Source organism: Neoarius graeffei, chromosome 13 (assembly GCF_027579695.1).
Source record: "Neoarius graeffei isolate fNeoGra1 chromosome 13, fNeoGra1.pri, whole genome shotgun sequence".
NCBI classification, from domain to species: Eukaryota; Metazoa; Chordata; class Actinopteri; order Siluriformes; family Ariidae; genus Neoarius; species Neoarius graeffei.
The window spans coordinates 8,891,884-8,910,953 of record NC_083581.1 but is presented as its reverse complement, the minus strand read 5'-3'; the positions used below and the strand labels follow the sequence as shown (position 1 = coordinate 8,910,953).

Here is a 19,070-nt window from a genome sequence, read left to right as displayed (position 1 = left end):
CTGGCGACTTGTCCAGGGTGTACCCCGCCTTTCGCCCGTAGTCAGCTGGGATAGGCTCCAGCTTGCCTGCGACCCTGTAGAACAGGATAAAGCGGCTAGAGATAATGAGATGAGATGAGAAGTGTGTGAGGGTTAGGTTGGGATAGGAGTCCTCCACCCTGAAGCTCCACTCCAGTCCAGGTGGTGGCGGTAACGCGTCCAGTAGCTGCTTCCCCAACCACCAGAAAACATTGGAGAAGAATAAAAAATAAAAGTACGCTATTGTATCTGGCTCTGAGGATTTATTCCCTTGTTCTGCTTTAAAACCTTGAGGTAAGTTAAATTGAAGATGTGTGGCCGAATCCCAAATGCAGCTCCACTTCACTGTTTAAGTGAACTACATTCAGTATGAAATAATGCCATGTATACTTTATGTAGTGTACTATTTATCCACTAAGGAGAGATTTGTAGTTCGGCTAATCTGTTTAGTTGTATGTTGAAAGTATTTAAATAATCTTAGTCCATTTCCATCAAATTAATTTTGCTTGCAATTCCAGTTTTCAGCAAATTCCAGTTTTATTTCTAGGAATTCTGACTTCATTTCTCGGAGTTCCAACTTTTATTTCTCGGAATTTCAACGTTATTTATCTCAATAGCTGCTTTATTTCTCGGAATTCCATCTTTATTTCTCGGAGTTCCAACTTTTTTTTCCTCGTATTTATTTTAGCCAATCAGGCTCTGCAGCATGTTAATCAGAAAGCTTTACACATTGAAAATGAAAACGGATGACATCACAGGGGACTATTCTAGGCATGTTTTCCCAACCAGGAGATCTCATCTCATCTCATTATCTCTAGCCGCTTTATCCTTCTACAGGGTCGCAGGCAAGCTGGAGCCTATCCCAGCTGACTATGGGCGAAAGGCGGGGTACACCCTGGACAAGTCGCCAGGTCATCACAGGGCTGACACATAGACACAGACAACCATTCACACCCACATTCACACCTACGGTCAATTTAGAGTCACCAGTTAACCTAACCTGCATGTCTTTGGACTGTGGGGGAAACCGGAGCACCCGGAGGAAACCCACGCGGACACGGGGAGAACATGCAAACTCCACACAGAAAGGCCCTCGCCGGCCCCGGGGCTCGAACCCAGGACCTTCTTGCTGTGAGGCGACAGCGCTAACCACTACACCACCGTGCCGCCCCCAGGAGATCTTGTTACTGGAATAATTGTCTGGTGGGCAATTCCATGTAAATGTCAACCTCACCATGCAAAAATAAAGCAACATGTAAAACATCAAAACCACTCCCAGAGATCTCACCTAGGCCTGTATTTTACAGATGTGAATAAGTTGAACCAATTTGTAACCAACCTAATATGTCACTGTCAGTCTTTCTTTCTTATAATGTAAAACCCAAGCTAAAATCAACTTTGATCATGTACAATTCTATATTATTGCCACAAGCCACAGAAATGTATGCTAAAATCCGCAAAACAGCAAAACAATAGCCATCCTAAATATTATTTAAGAACTTTGATAGTTTTAGCTGATATTTAGAGAGTTTTTCAAAGGGTTATGGTGGTTAAATTGCTGATTTTCTAAACATATGCCATGTCTATTTCAGACGCGTCACATCCGTAACGGAATTTCGTCACATCCATAACGCTGACTTTTCCTTCCGAAACTCTGCATGGAATACAAAATATTTTAAACAAAGATTTTTTAATATTCACCTTGGACCCCTCTATCAAATGGATATCTCCATTTCGACATTAGGTTTACAATTTCACAGAGTTTGATAAAAATGTACAGTCACCCAAGAAAAGTGATACTTTTTCTGTCACGTCCATAACGCATCTTTTATTGGCATTTTCTGGCATGCCCTAGATGTACTATGGGAATTGTTCTTGTTCTATCACTTCTCCAGTATGGTACAGCCTTAAAATATGCAACACCTGTTTAAATACTGGGAGACAATAAAACATGCACTGGGTCATTTGTTGCCATTTTGAGTTCAAGTGTCACATCCATAACGCTGGAATTGCTCTGGTATTAATCATCTGGTTTCCCCCCTCTCATTGGTGGGCGGGGTCCGGGGGACCGCCCCCGTAAAATTTTGAAAAAATAAAATAAAAAATCGAATCAGAATTACTTTATTAATCCCCGGAGGGAAATTCAAATTTGCTACAAAGCTCCTGAATCAGAGAATAAGTAAACATGTCTAAAACAGAAGCTAAATTGTCTGAAAAAAGAATACAAATGAATAAAATAAATTTAAATAAGTTCAATAACTTCAAGTAAAAGCAAAATGAAGTGATTCTACAACCCCGATTCCAAAAAAGTTGGGACAAAGTACAAACTGTAAATAAAAACGGAATGCAATAATTTACAAATGTCAAAAACTGATATTGTATTCACAATAGAACATAGACAACATATCAAATGTCGAAAGTGAGACATTTTGAAATTTCATGCCAAATATTGGCTCATTTGAAATTTCATGACAGCAACACATCTCAAAAAAGTTGGGACGGGCAATAAGAGGCTGGAAAAGTTAAAGGTACAAAAAAGGAACAGCTGGAGGACCAAATTGCAACTCATTAGGTCAATGGAGCACTTGCATGTGACGTCACAGCCGATCCAGATTGTGACAGACGCCATCTTGTCGGTCAAACGCCATATTTCCGCCTTCTATTTCTGCTTTTACTTCTACCTTTTCTTCTGGAAAACCCTACTATATACAATTCTACTACAACGGCTGCGGCTACAAGCTCTCCCTACCTGTGCACGTTTTTTATGTTTTTTGTGTGTATTTTTGCGTGTTGTTCGTCTGTACCGGACTTCAATATCCACTACAACTGTATGGACTTACTGGACATGGGTTTCCAGCAGAAAATGACGGTTTGTAGCGATTTCCATCGCATGCACAACATTCCGGACGAGATAGCGAGACCAGCGGGGTCTCCGTGGATTGTTATCAGAAGCAAAGCAAAGGAGGCGGCGTCGGGAGCGGAAGCAAAAGCGAGGCTGCAGGCAGAGCCGGCCTGTTGACTAAGCTCAGAAAACAGCTACTCAAATCTCCACTGCTAAGCCTCTACCTCTCCAACGCCAGATCCATGGTAAACAAGACGGACGATTTGGAATTACAGCTGGAATTACCTTATTCTATTCTATAATCGGCTGGTCAGTGCTATACTCAATACTTAAGTGACTTACCCGTCCAATGAGGATTCTTGTTTACAAGATGCCACATCTGAGTCGCTGACAAATTCTGAATTTCTGTAAAGATAACTGTCCAGAGATTTATAAGCATGCAGTGCTTCACCACTGAACAGCGAGGGAAAGTTAATGAGGTAATTATACACGTCTGGGTATTCCGCTGGCAGTTCAAAATCCGGTCGTGAAAACTCCGTCCGGTAAGCCATAAGGGTCACTAATCTGTAGATCGTTTATTTTAGACATATATCTAGTTATCTGTTCATTAGAAAAATGAGTCGTGTAGTCCATCGGTTGAAATTGATCCATTCTGTACACGAGTGCAGCAGTATTCAGCGGTGTTTTTTACCGACAAGATGGCGGCTGTGTACTTTCCGGTCACGTGACTGCAAGATCTCTATTGGCAATAGGTCATTAACATGACTGGGTATAAAAAGAGCATCTTGGAGTGGCAGCAGCTTCTTTTGAAGCCAATTCCATTGTCACACTGATATTAATTGCCTTGTCAAGAGTCAAGTCACTTTCTGTGAGTAATTTCTTCTGTGCGGCTTCATTTCTTAATCCACACACCAGTCTGTCTCTTAATGTGTCATTTAAAGCATCTTTAAACTCAGTGTTCAGCTAATTTCCGTAATGATGCAACAAACATGGTGACAGACTCACCCTCTTCTTGGTTTCGTTTGTGAAACCTGAATCTTTCAGCAATCACCAGGGGCTTAGGTGAAAAATGTTTGGTCAGTGTGTCCACAATTTCTGCAAAAGTTTTACTGCCTGGCTTTGCTGGTTGTACAAGGCTCCGTAGCAGGTTAAAAGTCTTTGGGCCTATCACACTCAAAAAAAATGGGCACCAACTTATCATCCTGTATTCCATTAGCCGCAACGAAATATCCAAAGCGTTCTGAATAGGAGCTCCATTGATCCGCGCTTTCGTCGAAGGGACCGATAGAGCCAATAATTCCAGCCATTTTCTTGCTCCTGGTTAAATGGCGCTCTTCCCTTTACAACTGTTCCTTCCCGTAACGTCGAGCCTTTTTCGGCGTCACTCACGGTGCTTTGTCCTTGTCGTTTTCAACCGCTCATTCCTTTCCGCTTAGCTGAAGACAGCCGCATCCACCGGAGCACACATGGCGAAACTTCCGCTCTCCGGCGGCATCTAATACCCAGTCAGCGCGAGGCATCAGCAGGAAAAAACAAAAACGGCACAAAACGTTCCTCCGTTGCGGACTGCAGCGTTGGTCCAGTCATCCTCGTCGCCACTTTTTGTTATATCCTTCACCGTTGTGTTACTAAATATAACAATGATTTCTCGGACCACGACGTAATGTTAAAGGTTTATTGACGGCGGCATAACGTACTAGCCCATGGCTACTCTGACAACAGCAACATCGAAGGTTACCCAACATGCACCAGGTGCATGTCAACTACGGGTCCTATTGTAACCTAAAATACACAACAGTCTTCCCTGAAAAAGACATTGTCTGGATGGGAGCATATGTTGCTCAAGAACCTGGATATACCTTTCAGCATTGATGGTGTCTTTCCAGATATGTAAGCTGCCCATGCCACACGCACTAATGCAACCCCATACCATCAGAGATGCAGGCTTCTGAACTGAGCGCTGATAACAACTTGGGTCGTCCTTCTCCTCTTTAGTCCGAATGACACGGTGTCTCTGATTTCCATAAAGAACTTCAAATTTTGATTCGTCTGACCACAGAACAGTTTTCCACTTTGCCACAGTCCATTTTAAATGAGCCTTGGCCCAGAGAAGATGTCTGCGCTTCTGGATGATGTTTAGATACGGCTTCTTCTTTGAACTATAGAGTTTTAGCTGGCAACGGCGGATGGCACGGTGAATTGTGTTCGCAGATAATGTTCTCTGGAAATATTCCTGAGCCCATTTTGTGATTTCCAATACAGAAGCATGCCTGTATGTGATGCAGTGCCGTCTAAGGGCCCGAAGATCACGGGCACCCAGTATGGTTTTCCGGCCTTGACCCTTACGCACAGAGATTCTTCCAGATTCTCTGAATCTTTTGATGATATTATGCACTGTAGATGATGATATGTTCAAACTCTTTGCAATTTTACACTGTCGAACTCCTTTCTGATATTGCTCCACTATTTGTCGGCGCAGAATTAGGGGGATTGGTGATCCTCTTCCCATCTTCACTTCTGAGAGCCGCTGCCACTCCAAGATGCTCTTTTTATACCCGGTCATGTTAATGACCTATTGCCAGTTGACCTAATGAGTTGCAATTTGGTCCTCCAGCTGTTCCTTTTTTGTACCTTTAACTTTTCCAGCCTCTTATTGCCCCTGTCCCAACTTTTTTGAGATGTGTTGCCGTCATGAAATTTCAAATGAGCCAATATTTGGCATGAAATTTCAAAATGTCTCACTTTCGACATTTGATATGTTGCCTATGTTCTATTGTGAATACAATATCAGTTTTTGAGATTTGTAAATTATTGCATTCCGTTTTTATTTACAATTTGTACTTTGTCCCAACTTTTTTGGAATCGGGGTTGTAGGATGAATACCGTCCCGATCTAACGAATTTGTTGTTTTGATGTTTAGCAGTGTGAGGACATGACAACAGAGACATCCAAAGATGGAGGGATGTCAGAAGTCAGTGTGAAGGAAGAGGAGACACTGGAGCTGAACATCTGCAACCATGGAGACGACCTCGACAACCCACCTGAAGGTCTTTCCGTTAAAGTGGAAGATCCTGACAATAAAGACTACCTTTGTAAGTCATCAGGCCACTGTGGTGCTCAGTAACACTCACTGTTTATTCTACCCTACACAGTATCTAGTGCACTAAAAGTACAGTACAGTGCATTTGGTATGTAGCCTCAGTCTCACATTATTTAATCAACTAATTGTGACAAAATGAAATTGAACTTTTTATTCATAAATTGTGAACTTTGTTTATAGAGAGTGTAATGTGGTAGCAAGGAGTGAGAAACAAAATAATTATTTTTAAAAATTTCCTTACAATACATTAGTCATCATAAACAGATTGTTAACTTGAACAAAAAAGTATAGAATATCACATGATGGGCCATGCTGTTATATAAAAATCTATGCCAGGTGATTTATTTTCATATAACAGCACGGCCCAAAGTGTATTATTCCCCCTCATACCACAGTGATTTGCCTACGATTGCAACTTTTATTTTATTACTGAATGACACATTGCATATTTTATTTGTTTCTATTTACATTTAATGTTACAGAATGTCTGTCATTCTTTCCAGCCACTCCTGTGGTTTTTGTTCTGAGACAAAAAAAAAAAAAAAGCAGGTTGTTGTGTGACTGAGAAACCAGAAAGCACAAACTTCTCTGTCCTGAAGACTCTCCCATAATGAGAAATTTACTGACTGATACCTGGGTCTCCTACCATAAATGTTAAACGTGTCCTAACATCTTTACCACATTAGAAGATTATTTACTGTAGTGCTATGTGCTCTCTTCCCCACATGCATGAGCTCACAGAAGGCCCCAATCGGCTGTGATTAATAGGGGACGGAGAGTTTGCCCCGGAATGGGATGTTCGATGAGCACATATGGGTGTGATGGACAGGTGTCCAAATACCTGTATACGGATTTAGGGGCATCACAGTGGCGCAGCTCCAGGGTCCTGGATTCAATTCTGAGCTTGGGTTGCTGTCCGTGTGAAATTTTGCAAGTTCTCCCCCTGTCTGCGTGAGTTTCCTCTGGGTCCACTGCTTTCTTCTTCAGCAAATTGGTTATGCTTAAATTGCCAGGTTTTTTTTTTTAATTAAATGCAAATCCTAGATGTATGCCATTGGAAAAATGCCTAGATCTAGAAATGCCAGAATCATCAGGAAGTTCAAATAGAGATGTGTGTGTGTGAGACTTTTTTAAAAATTCCGTTTGCAATTATATTTGTTTGCGCCTGCATGTGATTTTCCAAACAAATTTGGGAAATTCTGTTTCCCAAAAGATGAGCAAGAAAGTGGCTGAATTTAAAACTACCATGACTCTAACCAGGCAGGTCGTAAGAATGCTGTAAATGCATCACGCAGTGCCACACTCATGTTAATGAACATTGTTTTATTTTGCCCTGCAAACTTCATATCTGTACAGTTGTTTACTCGCACAAGGGAGTAAAAAATTCATACTCGTGTACCTTGTTGTGTCCTGTGAGATCTCAGTCCTGATGGAGAGCTCTAGTCTCAACCAGATCTATATTTGGATAATCTTTATACAACCCCGATTCCAAAAAAGTTGGGACAAAGTACAAATTGTAAATAAAAATGGAATGCAATAATTTACAAATCTCAAAAACTGATATTGTATTCACAATAGAACATAGACAACATATCAAATGTCGAAAGTGAGACATTTTGAAGTTTTATGCCAAATATTGGCTCATTTGAAATTTCATGACAGCAACACATCTCAAAAAAGTTGGGACAGGGGCAATAAGAGGCTGGAAAAGTTAAAGGTGCAAAAAAGGAACAGCTGGAGGACCAAATTGCAACTCATTAGGTCAATTGGCAATAGGTCATTAACATGACTGGGTATAAAAAGAGCATCTTGGAGTGGCAGCGGCTCTCAGAAGTAAAGATGGGAAGAGGATCACCAATCCCCCTAATTCTGCGCCGACAAATAGTGGAGCAATATCAGAAAGGAGTTCGACAGTGTAAAATTGCAAAGAGTTTGAACACATCATCATCTACAGTGCATAATATCATCAAAAGATTCAGAGAATCTGGAAGAATCTCTGTGCGTAAGGGTCAAGGCCGGAAAACCATACTGGGTGCCCGTGATCTTCGGGCCCTTAGACGGCACTGCATCACATACAGGCATGCTTCTGTATTGGAAATCACAAAATGGGCTCAGGAATATTTCCAGAGAACATCTGTGAACACAATTCACCGTGCCATCCGCCGTTGCCAGCTAAAACTCTATAGTTCAAAGAAGAAGCCGTATCTAAACACGATCCAGAAGCGCAGACGTCTTCTCTGGGCCAAGGTTCATTTAAAATGGACTGTGGCAAAGTGGAAAACTCTTCTGTGGTCAGACGAATCAAAATTTGAAGTTCTTTATGGAAATCAGGGATGCCGTGTCATTCGGACTAAAGAGGAAAAAGACGACCCAAGTTGTTATCAGCGCTCAGTTCAGAAGCCTGCATCTCTGATGGTATGGGGTTGCATTAGTACATGTGGCATGGGCAGCTTGCACATCTGGAAAGACACCATCAATGCTGAAAGGTATATCCAGGTTCTAGAGCAACATATGCTCCCGTCCAGATGACGTCTCTTTCAGGGAAGACCTTGCATTTTCCAACATGACAATGCCAAACCACATACTGCATCAATTACAGCATCATGGCTGCGTAGAAGAAGGGTCCGGGTACTGAACTGGCCAGCCTGCAGTCCAGATCTTTCACCCATAGAAAACATTTGGCGCATCATAAAACGGAAGATACGACAAAAAAGACCTAAGACAGTTGAGCAGCTAGAATCCTACATTAGACAAGAATGGGTTAACATTCCCATCCCTAAACTTGAGCAACTTGTCTCCTCAGTCCCCAGACGTTTACAGACTGTTGTAAAGAGAAAAGGGGATGTCTCACAGTGGTAAACATGGCCTTGTCCCAACTTTTTTGAGATGTGTTGTTGTCATGAAATTTAAAATCACCTAATTTTTCTCTTTAAATGATACATTTTCTCAGTTTAAACATTTGATATGTCATCTATGTTCTATTCTGAATAAAATATGGAATTTTGAAACTTCCACATCATTGCATTCCGTTTTTATTTACAATTTGTACTTTGTCCCAACTTTTTTGGAATTGGGGTTGTACTTTGTACTGTGTATGGTCTTAGATATACAGCAGGGGCTTAAGGCCAATTTATGCTGACAACCCAGTCCTCGCAGACGGCGTTGCAGATGGTGTCTGCATAGCCCCCCCCCCCCCCACCTTCGCAGACACTCTGCGCGCATCTCCCAAAATTTGTGACCACCGCAGAAGCCTCGCAGACAGCGTCGCAGACAAGAGGGCTCTGATTGGTCCACTCTACATCCGCTGTACACGCACTTCCGCTTCCCTACTTTCCCGGTTTGGTTTGTTTTCACGACCGCCATTTTTAAAAACACGAGCGAAGATGGAACAGCACGAAGAGCGGTTGATCAAGGAAGTGAGGAAGTACGTACATCTATATGACTCCAGTTCTAGTCATTATAAGCATAATTATAAGTAACCGGAGGATAAACACTCCACTAACCACACCCACCAACTACTCCTAGCGATTTCGCGACTTCGCACCCCCTTGCGTTGTGGTGGTGAATAACATCGCGCACGCCTATTACTCCCCGCTCAACGATAAATTACAGCTGTCTGCGAAAAGCTATCTGCGAAAGCCTTGTCGCAAGAGCATGCAGAGGCTCTTAGCCAGGACTGGGAAGATTGGGAGTGTTTTTCTGAAAGTGGGGAGTGTAACTTGGTCGTGACGGGGGGGATACATTTTAAGTGTGAAATTATATTTTATTAGGCATTTAATACAAATTTTATTTACTAGCTTAATAAAATGTGACGACAGTTTTTAAATGTAGTTTCTTATTCTTTAACCAGAACTTTACAAATCACTGTAATTATCAATAAAATCTTCTACAAATTTCTGCAATAAAAGCAGAAACCTTAAATTAGACTTTCTAGTGCACTTAAGACAAAAAACAAAATACATATTGCTGCAATCAAGTCCTATTACAGAGACTACATCTTTACTATATACAACAAAGATAGCAAATGAGATTCAGCCAACTCTGAAGATTAATATTATGAAATGTATACAACTGAAAATAATAGATACCTTGAACAAGTTTTGATTTTATGAAATGTACATAATGAAAATGTTGCATCACAAAATGTTAGAAATCATTCAGATTCTTTTAAAAAGTGCAATAAACAGGAGTTAAAAATAAGTGAAACTAAGTTACAAATGAAAGGAAATGTTCCTGTAGTTACTAGTTACTTGAAATGTAAATACTGTAAACCAGAGGTGGACAAAGTACCCAACTTCATTACTTAAGTCAAAGTACAGATCCCACTGGTCAAATGTTACTCCGATACAAGTGAAAGTTGTCCAGTCAAATTTTTACTTCAGTTAAAGCACTGAAGTACTCGCTTTTAAAAATACTTAAGTATTAAAAGTACATTTTCTGTCAATGCATTTTTGTATTATTGCCACAACGCTTACAAAACCTAACGCCGTTACCAAAGACAGAAATGTGAATTTACAAAATGAACGTATGCTGTGCCATCATGGTGGTTTAACATTAAGCGAGCTAATCAGTGAAACTCCACCTGGCATGTTAGAAAACTCTTTTCAAACTCTAAATCATACTGGGTAGCTAATGCTACTAGAAAAGAGAGACTTCTACATTCTGTTTATTTGGCAAGATTATGCTAAAACAGCGGTTCCCAAACTTTTTTGGCCGCACACCCCCTTCTATACTCCAACCAGGTTGACGCACCCCCAGTTCCCCAGTTTCAAAAAAACACGCTTTCTTATAAAGGCAGCATCTTTAATCGTGCTAAAATGATAACAAACATCGTTTGCCACACCTGCAGGAAACCACAAAGGTGAAAAAAAACCCAAAAAAACACCAAAGCTTTCTTACAAAGGCAGCACGTCGTGCTCGAATGAGAACATCGAATCACATTAACATATTATGCGCTCTCGTATTTGAATTAGATAGAATTTGATTGAAATGTAACAGTTTTAAAACGTTGCAACACGGTAAATGCGCAAATTCATTACAAAGGGAGATCACATCGAGGCATGCAGTCTACCAGCCAGATATGGGGAAAATATATGATTTTCATCCGTGTTTAAAACACTAGCAACACAACCCTGTCATTACAAGGTTATGAAAATGAATTGAGAATGAATTTAATTTGCAAAAAGTTAACATATAATAACAGTAAAAATAGCAATGATAATTATGAACATATGCATTTTAAAGAGATACAACAATTAAGGAGCATATCAGGAACAGATAAAGAAAAGGATCCATCTGATTTTGAAGTGCAGCGCTGGCGGCTCAGTCTGCAGCGAGAGAGAGAGAGACAGACAGACAGACAGACGGTGGGTGGGTCAGTAGGCTATATAGGTCCTATTTTCAGTAGCAGTATATATTTTTAGCAAGATCAATGCCATTTGGCCAAATACATACCAATATTAATGCGACGGATGGGCCTGCATCTTGGCACAAAGCTCTCCGATGTTTGGGGTAATTGAAGACAGTCTCAGCCTCAAATCTTTCTCAACATCTCCCAGTCTTTGCCGATGTTTAGTTTTAATTGCTGCCAAAGCGGAGAATCCCTGATTTGTGGTGGCGCATTTAGTTTTGCCGATTTCAACCAGTTGAGCATCGCGAATGAATGAATGAAGCCACAAACTACTGCAGAACTGTTACGGCGTAGAAGAGGAGTTAAAAATCACCATTACATTTTTTATCTTGTGCACCCCCTAGTGGCAGCTCGCGCACCCCCGGGGGTGCGCGCACCACACTTTGGGAAACCCTGTGCTAAAACATATTTCTGAAAGGACTTCAGATAAATTAACGTTATTCATGTTAGCGTAACTCCATGTTTACATGCTAACTAATAGTGTCCAAGTTAACTAGCTACGTGTTAATGTTAGCCGTGGACAAGGCGATGGCAACTTGGCGGGCAAATCCATAAAAAATCATTTGACTAATCAGACTGCACAGCTATTGCAATGTTATCGCAAGCTCTAAAAGCACAGACAACTTCGTTGCAAGCTTTCTCTTGGAATAAAACGTTTATATACCTCAGTATGCTTTTGCAGGTTGGACGGTGAATTTTTGTAGGCCGTGATATGGTTCGTTTTCAGCAAACATTTAAAATGAAACGAATCGTGAATGCTTTCAGAAAACTGAAACATGGGTTCGAGGTATGGCCATGGGTGCGTTCATTCCCCAGAAGAACTGCCTCCTTCCATTCTGCCATCAACTGATCATGTTCTGCCATCAACTGATCAATGCTGCTGAGAAATCATTGAACTTGATTTTATCCAGTCCATGCATGTGACGTGACCCTACTGATTACTGATAGTCTGTCTCAGTGTTACCTGGGGAAAAAACCAATCACGTTTTAGAAAAGAAAAGAAAAACACATCCACTTTCCAAGCTGCTTCATAGTAACGAGTAATGAGGACCCTGATAGAAATGTAGTGGAGTAAAAAGTCCGATATTTGTCTTTCAAATGTAGTGAAGTTAAAGTCATAAGTTTCCCCCCAAAAATAATACTCAAGTAAAGTACAGATACTCAGAAAGTGTATTTAAGTACAGTACTCAAGTAAATGTACTTCATTACTATCCACCTCTGCTGTAAACAATACAAAAGAGTCAATAATAATGATAGTTTATGAAAGTACTATTTAAGATAAGGGTCATTCCATGCCAAATCAGCAAGAAGTTATGCTCGACCATCTCAGATTTCAATGAAATTTGGAGGGCTCAGAGATACTATTAAAAGAAGTTAATCCCCAAAACTTGAGCTTCCTATCACCAATAGTTTCAGAGATACAGGCATTTGAATTTTTCAATTTTTTTGTTTTTTGCTCAAAACATACATATTTCAAAGTGCAATATAATCTTTATTATGCAAGATAGAAACCTAAAATTTTGCGCAGAGAGACTCAATGTCTTGTACTACAAGCTTCAACTTAGAATTTCAATGGTCATTGTATATTAGATGGTGATTTTAACAAGGAAATTAAAAAGACAAATTTGCATTTTTTGCATTTTTAACTCATTCTGGAAGCTTGCCTGTGGCAGTAATGCTTAAACTAAGAATGCTATTCAAATCTACACAGAAATATCTACCAATTTCAGTTTTACCAAGTCTCCACTATTCCTAGTTTGTCTGTAATAGGGTTTTGAAATTCGCCGATTTCTAAAACATGCCATTTTCAGTAGCAAGAAATCCAATGTGGCATAGCAGTTAGGAACTTGTAAATTTTTTTCAGTAATCCCCAAGACCCATATTTTATATTTCCAAATTTTTGTTCTGTGTCTCTAAAGTATTTTTAAACTACAGGGGTTTAAAAAAAATCCATTTTCACCAAATTCGAATTTTTGATATATTTTCATATAACTGATATTTGAGGGTTAATAAATGCTTCAATAAGGCTCAAGTAGGTTAGGAGACATGTTTCTTCCTCAATTTTAAACAATTTCAATTAATGCTCAGTATTAATTATTTGTAAATTTATTTTAATCTAAGACTGTGTAACATTAGCAATCAATGACCAGCTATTGTGTACCAGTCAACAGCCAGCCTCATCAATATCAACACAGCACAATAGGTGACCTTTGATACCAGAACAGGTGGCTCATATCTTATAGTTTTAGAGTCTGTAAACTGCATACTTGTTCAGATAACATTATATTGCTTGGATTATATTAAATACATTGTAATACAGAGCACTAAGAAAATTTACCAATGTTATTAACTGAATGTGTTTCTTTGCAAGGATTGGATATTTTGAATAGTTGACTAGGGAATTTAATTGTAGTTGCTTTCAATTTGAGATCAGTATAAATGAGTTTGTTCTTAGACATCTAGAAATGGCTGAACTTCCTCCCTGTTCTATAGGAATTGGACTAAAGAAAGATTCTGACTGCCATAAACTAACATACAACAGAAATTGTAAGTTAAGTGATTTATATGAAAAATGACTGACTTCTTTAGTTTTTATATATATATTTACTGAAAAATGTGAAATGTTCATATATTATTTAGCTTATTTCAAAATGATGATATTTTTAAAACCATATTTCTGTGACATGAACACAAGTAAAATGTTTCCTTATCTATACAAATCATTTAGTTGTATTTATCAGTCCTTAATCATCAATAAAATGAAAATAATATCAAAAATTCGAATTTGGAAAAAATGGATTTTTTAAACACCTATAGCTCAGAAATACTTGAGACACAGAACAAAAACTTGGAAATATAAAATATGGGTCTAGGAGATTACTGAAAAAAATTTACAAGTTCCTAACTGCTATCCCACATTGGAATCCATGCTACTGAAAATGGCATGTTTTAGAAATCGGCGAATTTCAAAACCCTATTACAGACAAACTAGGAATAGTGGAGACTTGGTAAAACTGAAATTGGTAGATATTTCTGTGTAGATTTGAATAGCATTCTTAGTTTAAGCATTACTGCCACAGGCAAGCTTCCAGAATGAATTAAAAATGCAAAAAATGCAAATTTGTCTTTTTAATTTCCTTGTTAAAATCACCATCTAATATACAATGACCATTGAAATTCTAAGTTGAAGCTTGTAGTACAAGACATTGAGTCTCTGTGCAAAGTTTTAGGTTTCTCTCTTGCATAATAAAGATTATATTACACTTTGAAATATGTATGTTTTGAGCAAAATGCAAAAAAATTGAAAAATTCAAATGCCTGTATCTCTGAAACCGTTGGAGATAGGAAGCTCAAATTTTGGGGATTACCTTCGTTTAATAGTATCTCTGAGCCCTCCAAATTTGATTGAAATCTGAGATGGTCGAGCATAAATTTGTCAGATATTTGTTGATTTGGCATGGAATGACCCATAATATAAATCTTGGCGAAAGAGAAACCAATCGAAACTGAAAGAGTGAAAGTGATTATCATGCTGTTACCTTGTCTTTTATGAACGTGGAAGTGGGCTCTCAGTGTGCCAAGTCCGGTGTGACTGAGGAGGGTGACAATTAGATGAAACATAAAACTTTTTAGGTAATTTAAAAACTATATTATTTGGCAGTGGGCACATAAAGTGTAAAGTTTCTGTCAATATGTTTATCATGGTTGGATGATAAAAAACTTGAAGATATTTATCTAAATACATGACCTATTCTAAACCTGCCGAGCTTCGCCGGCGAAGCTCTCAAAACTCGTAGTATTTTGCTTCCATTCAAGCCTCGTTTCAAAATCTGACCAATAAGAACGCTACATTTTTGGTGGTAAATTTGATTATCTTGATTTAACTTCCACATATAGAACGCACACGCGCCGGGCATGCCCCAGGAAACTGCTGACCGTCGACAAAAATGTCCACAGAAATGCACAAAATTACTTCACAAAACAACAAAATTTCACAAAATTTTGGTTAGCATGGGTTAGTATAAAATTTATAGGCCATGTTTGGGGATTTATGGCCGTGTTTTTTGAGAATTGGCCGTGTAAAACACAGCTGCACGGCTCGCTAGCTAAGTCTATGATCTACACACACATTGCACACACATTTGGGCCTCATTTCTTCCTACTGTGTTTTCTCTACTCTCAGACTGTGAAGTTTGCAAATCCTTCTTCCTCAACAAATGTGAGGTTCATGGACCACCCCTCTTCATCCCAGATACACCTGCTCCCATGGGAGTCCCTGACCGAGCCAGACAAACTCTTCCTCCTGGGCTAGAAATCCAGAAGTCCAGTATTCCTGATGCAGGCCTGGGGGTGTTTAATAAGGGGGAGACTGTTCCAGTAGGTGCACACTTCGGACCTTACCAGGGAGAGCTGGTAAACGGAGAGGAAGCCAGGAACAGTGGATACTCCTGGGTTGTGAGTTTGTCATAAATGTACTAGAAAGATCGTATATTTTTGAAGTCACAAAATGTGACGACTAGATGAAGGTAGCTCCAATTAATATCAATTTCTTCTTGCCAATGATGTGTGTAGTAGTGGTATAAATCACAAGTTTGATCACAATGCTATTCTTATTATTAAACTTTTTATTGGAAAAAATGAGAGCTCATACATGTATACCTCATCAGGTCTATTGCTTGAAACATATATAAAAAACAAATTGGTTACAAAGATATTCAAAATTAAAAAAAAAAAAAAATCAAAAAAAAAAAAAATCATTACAAAAGCACCTACGTTCCCTAACACAGCACCCCTCTAAATTTCTAAACATCTCAAGTATCCAAAAAAAAAAAATTATACTGTTACAAAGTAACACTAATAACCATGTTATATGGGGAGTAGTATGGACAATAATCCATCAAGGGGTGTTAATAACAGCAATGACAAAAGTTTAAATAACTCAAATAATAACAATTGTGATAGTCATTAAAATAAAACAAAGATAGCTTGCTGCATACATGTGTAGCACATATAATAATAATGTAATAACTACACCAGAAACTGAAACCAGAACCAAATGAGTGTAGTCAAGAACTAAGAACCAAGAGGAGGAGGGGGGTATGGGGTTGTCACTTTAAACTTCCTGCCTATCATTTGTTAGATAGTTGATCCAAACTTTCCAATAACTTTCAAACTTTTCTTGTTCCAGCCTCAAAATGAATGTTAGCTTCTCCATCGTGAAAATATCCTTTACCACTTTGATCCAATCTTCAATTGTAGGGGAATCTTTTACCAACCATTTCCTTGTGATTGCTTTTGTACTTGCTAATAATAAAATATTATACATATATCTGTTTTCAGGTCCCTTCACAGAGTCCGGTCTTAGCCCTAAGTATAAGGTCTCAAACCCTGATGGAATCACTATTTTCATGATTTTCTCCATGTTCGATTTAATTTCTTCCCAGTATTTTGTAATGACCGGACAATCCCAAAACACGTGATAATGCGTTGCCTTGCTCTCGCCACAGGATCTCCAGCAGGCTGTATTTCTTCCCAGAGAAGTCCTTTGTGCTGGAACTCTAAAAAACCTGACAACATTTTTCCACCCAAATTCTCTCCAGGACAGAGAGAATGTACTCTTCCACTTCTGTAACATAATTTTTCCCCATGTTTCCATCTGCATCGTAATGTTGCTCTCCTTCTCCCATTTCTCCTTTATATATGCAGTGTCTCCTCCTTCTAGTTCTTGCAACACCTTATATATCTTTGATATGTTTCCGCGTCCAGGGTCCGATCTGTAGCTGAGTAGAAATATCTTCAGTAATCCCAAGTTAGTTTGTCGTACTTCTTCCTTTTTCGTTATATTATCTACATAATGTCTAACTTGCAAAAATCTATAAAAATCTTGATTTATTAAACTAAATCGATTTTTAAGATCCTGGAACTGTCACTGTATTTTGCTAGCCCTTTGTCAGCCCACTGTTTAACCCTTTGGTGACTGACCCCTTGAAAATGGTTCCTCCAGGAACGATGACGTTTCAGTTGTCAAGACAACGGAAAAACTAAAATACAAGAGCATTTTGTTTTGTGCACAAGAGCATTGTGACGTATCTTTCTGTTTTTGTATTTTAGTTTTTCCGTTGTCTTGACAACTGAAAAGTCATAGTTCCTGGAGGAACCATTTTCAAGGGGTCAGTCATCAAAGGGTTAAATCTAGCATCCATCCTGTTTGGTACAAAATCTATGTCATATCCTATCCATTTTATGATCCAGTAAGGTTCTTTAGCCTTATTTTCATTGATTACCCTGTGCCAAATCCTCATTGACATTTTAATCCATGGGTTTACCTCTTTTAAACAATTAATCAGTCCACTATCCCCTATAATTGCTTGTATTGGGATGTCGCTAGATATCTGACATTCTATGTCTTTCCACTTTGCTTTATAGGAAGGGTTGCAAATGTTAACCAAAATTTTTATCTGAACCGCTTGATGATAATTTTTAATATTCGGGAGAGCAAGGCCTCCTTTGTCCGTTGCTAGTTGGAGAGTTTTATAGCGAATTCTTGGCTTCTTCCCCTGCCAAATGAATCGTGATATTAATTTGTCTAATTCTTGAAATTTCCCCTTTGGGAGCTCGACTGGTATGTTTTGGAACAGATACAGTAATCTGGGCAACAGGTTCATTTTTATCGCTTCCACTCTTTGTCCTAATCCTAAGAAGGGGATTAGATTCCACCTGGTCAGGTCAGATTTAATTTTGGAAAATAGTATGTCATAGTTCTCTGATATGATCATGTTCAGGTGTTTTGGGATATTCACACCTAGATATTTAATTGATTTGGATTCCCAATTGACTTTAAATTCCTCTCTGATGGTATGGCTAGGTGAATACCTGAATGTCAAAATTTGTGATTTGTGAGTATTAAGTTTATAACCTGATAGTAAGCCATATTCCTTCAGGGTTGTGAGTAATTCTGGAAAAGAGGAGGATGGCTGCCCCAAGTATATCAAAATATCATCAGCGAACAGGGCAATTTTGTGTTCTTCATGCGACACCATGATTCCCTTAATCTTCTCATTCTGCCTTATCCATTGACTCAAGGGCTCTATAAAGATGGCAAATAAGAGCGGAGATATAGGGCAGCCCTGTCGACATCCCCTTTCTAATTCAAAACTATTTGATAATCCTCCATTAATTCGAATTTTAGCTGTTGGTTTATAGTATAGGGCTTGTATTACTTTAACAAAATCATTGCGAAACTGGAATCTCTCTAGTGTCTTATATAGGAATGACCAGTCGACAGAGTCAAAAGCCTTCTCTGCGTCTAGCCCCAGTAGAACAGCCTCTAATTTGTCTTGGTTTATATGGTTGATAACATGCAATGTCCTCCTGACATTGTCCTGGGTTTGCCTCTGCTTAATGAACCCCGTTTGATCTAATTGAATAATATCTGGAAGTATGATTTCCAAGCGTTTTGCTAAAATTGATGTGAATAGTTTATAATCCTGGTTTAGCAAGCTAATTGGTCGATAACTAGAACAATCTGTCTTATCTTTACCATCTTTCGGTATTACAGTAATAATTGCCTCCCTCCAAGATGGAGGCATCTCTCCATTTTTAATGACCCAATTGAATGTCCTCAGTAGTAAAGGTGACAATGAGTCACAGAAAGTCTTATACCACTCCGCTGTAAACCCATCGGAGCCTGGGGACTTATT

At 39.0% G+C, this 19,070-nt stretch overlaps 1 protein-coding gene across 5 annotated transcripts in view; it reads left to right on the top strand.

The window, feature by feature from the left end:
• Positions 1–223: 223 nt before the first annotated feature.
• The window catches only part of LOC132896406 (zinc finger protein 883-like), a 41,491-nt gene continuing 22,644 nt past the window's right edge, over positions 224–19,070 (top strand). The window contains exons 1-3 of one of the 5 annotated variants that reach the window (XM_060937205.1): positions 224–312; positions 5,781–5,952; positions 15,554–15,825. In XM_060937205.1, the coding sequence (XP_060793188.1) occupies positions 5,793–5,952; positions 15,554–15,825 (432 nt within the window). In that variant the 5' untranslated portion in view covers positions 224–312; positions 5,781–5,792. Of the gene's footprint in view, positions 313–5,780; positions 5,953–6,694; positions 6,912–15,553; positions 15,826–19,070 lie in introns of those variants that run through there. The other 4 variants (XM_060937206.1, XM_060937207.1, XM_060937208.1 and 1 more) reach the window with 4 other exon arrangements.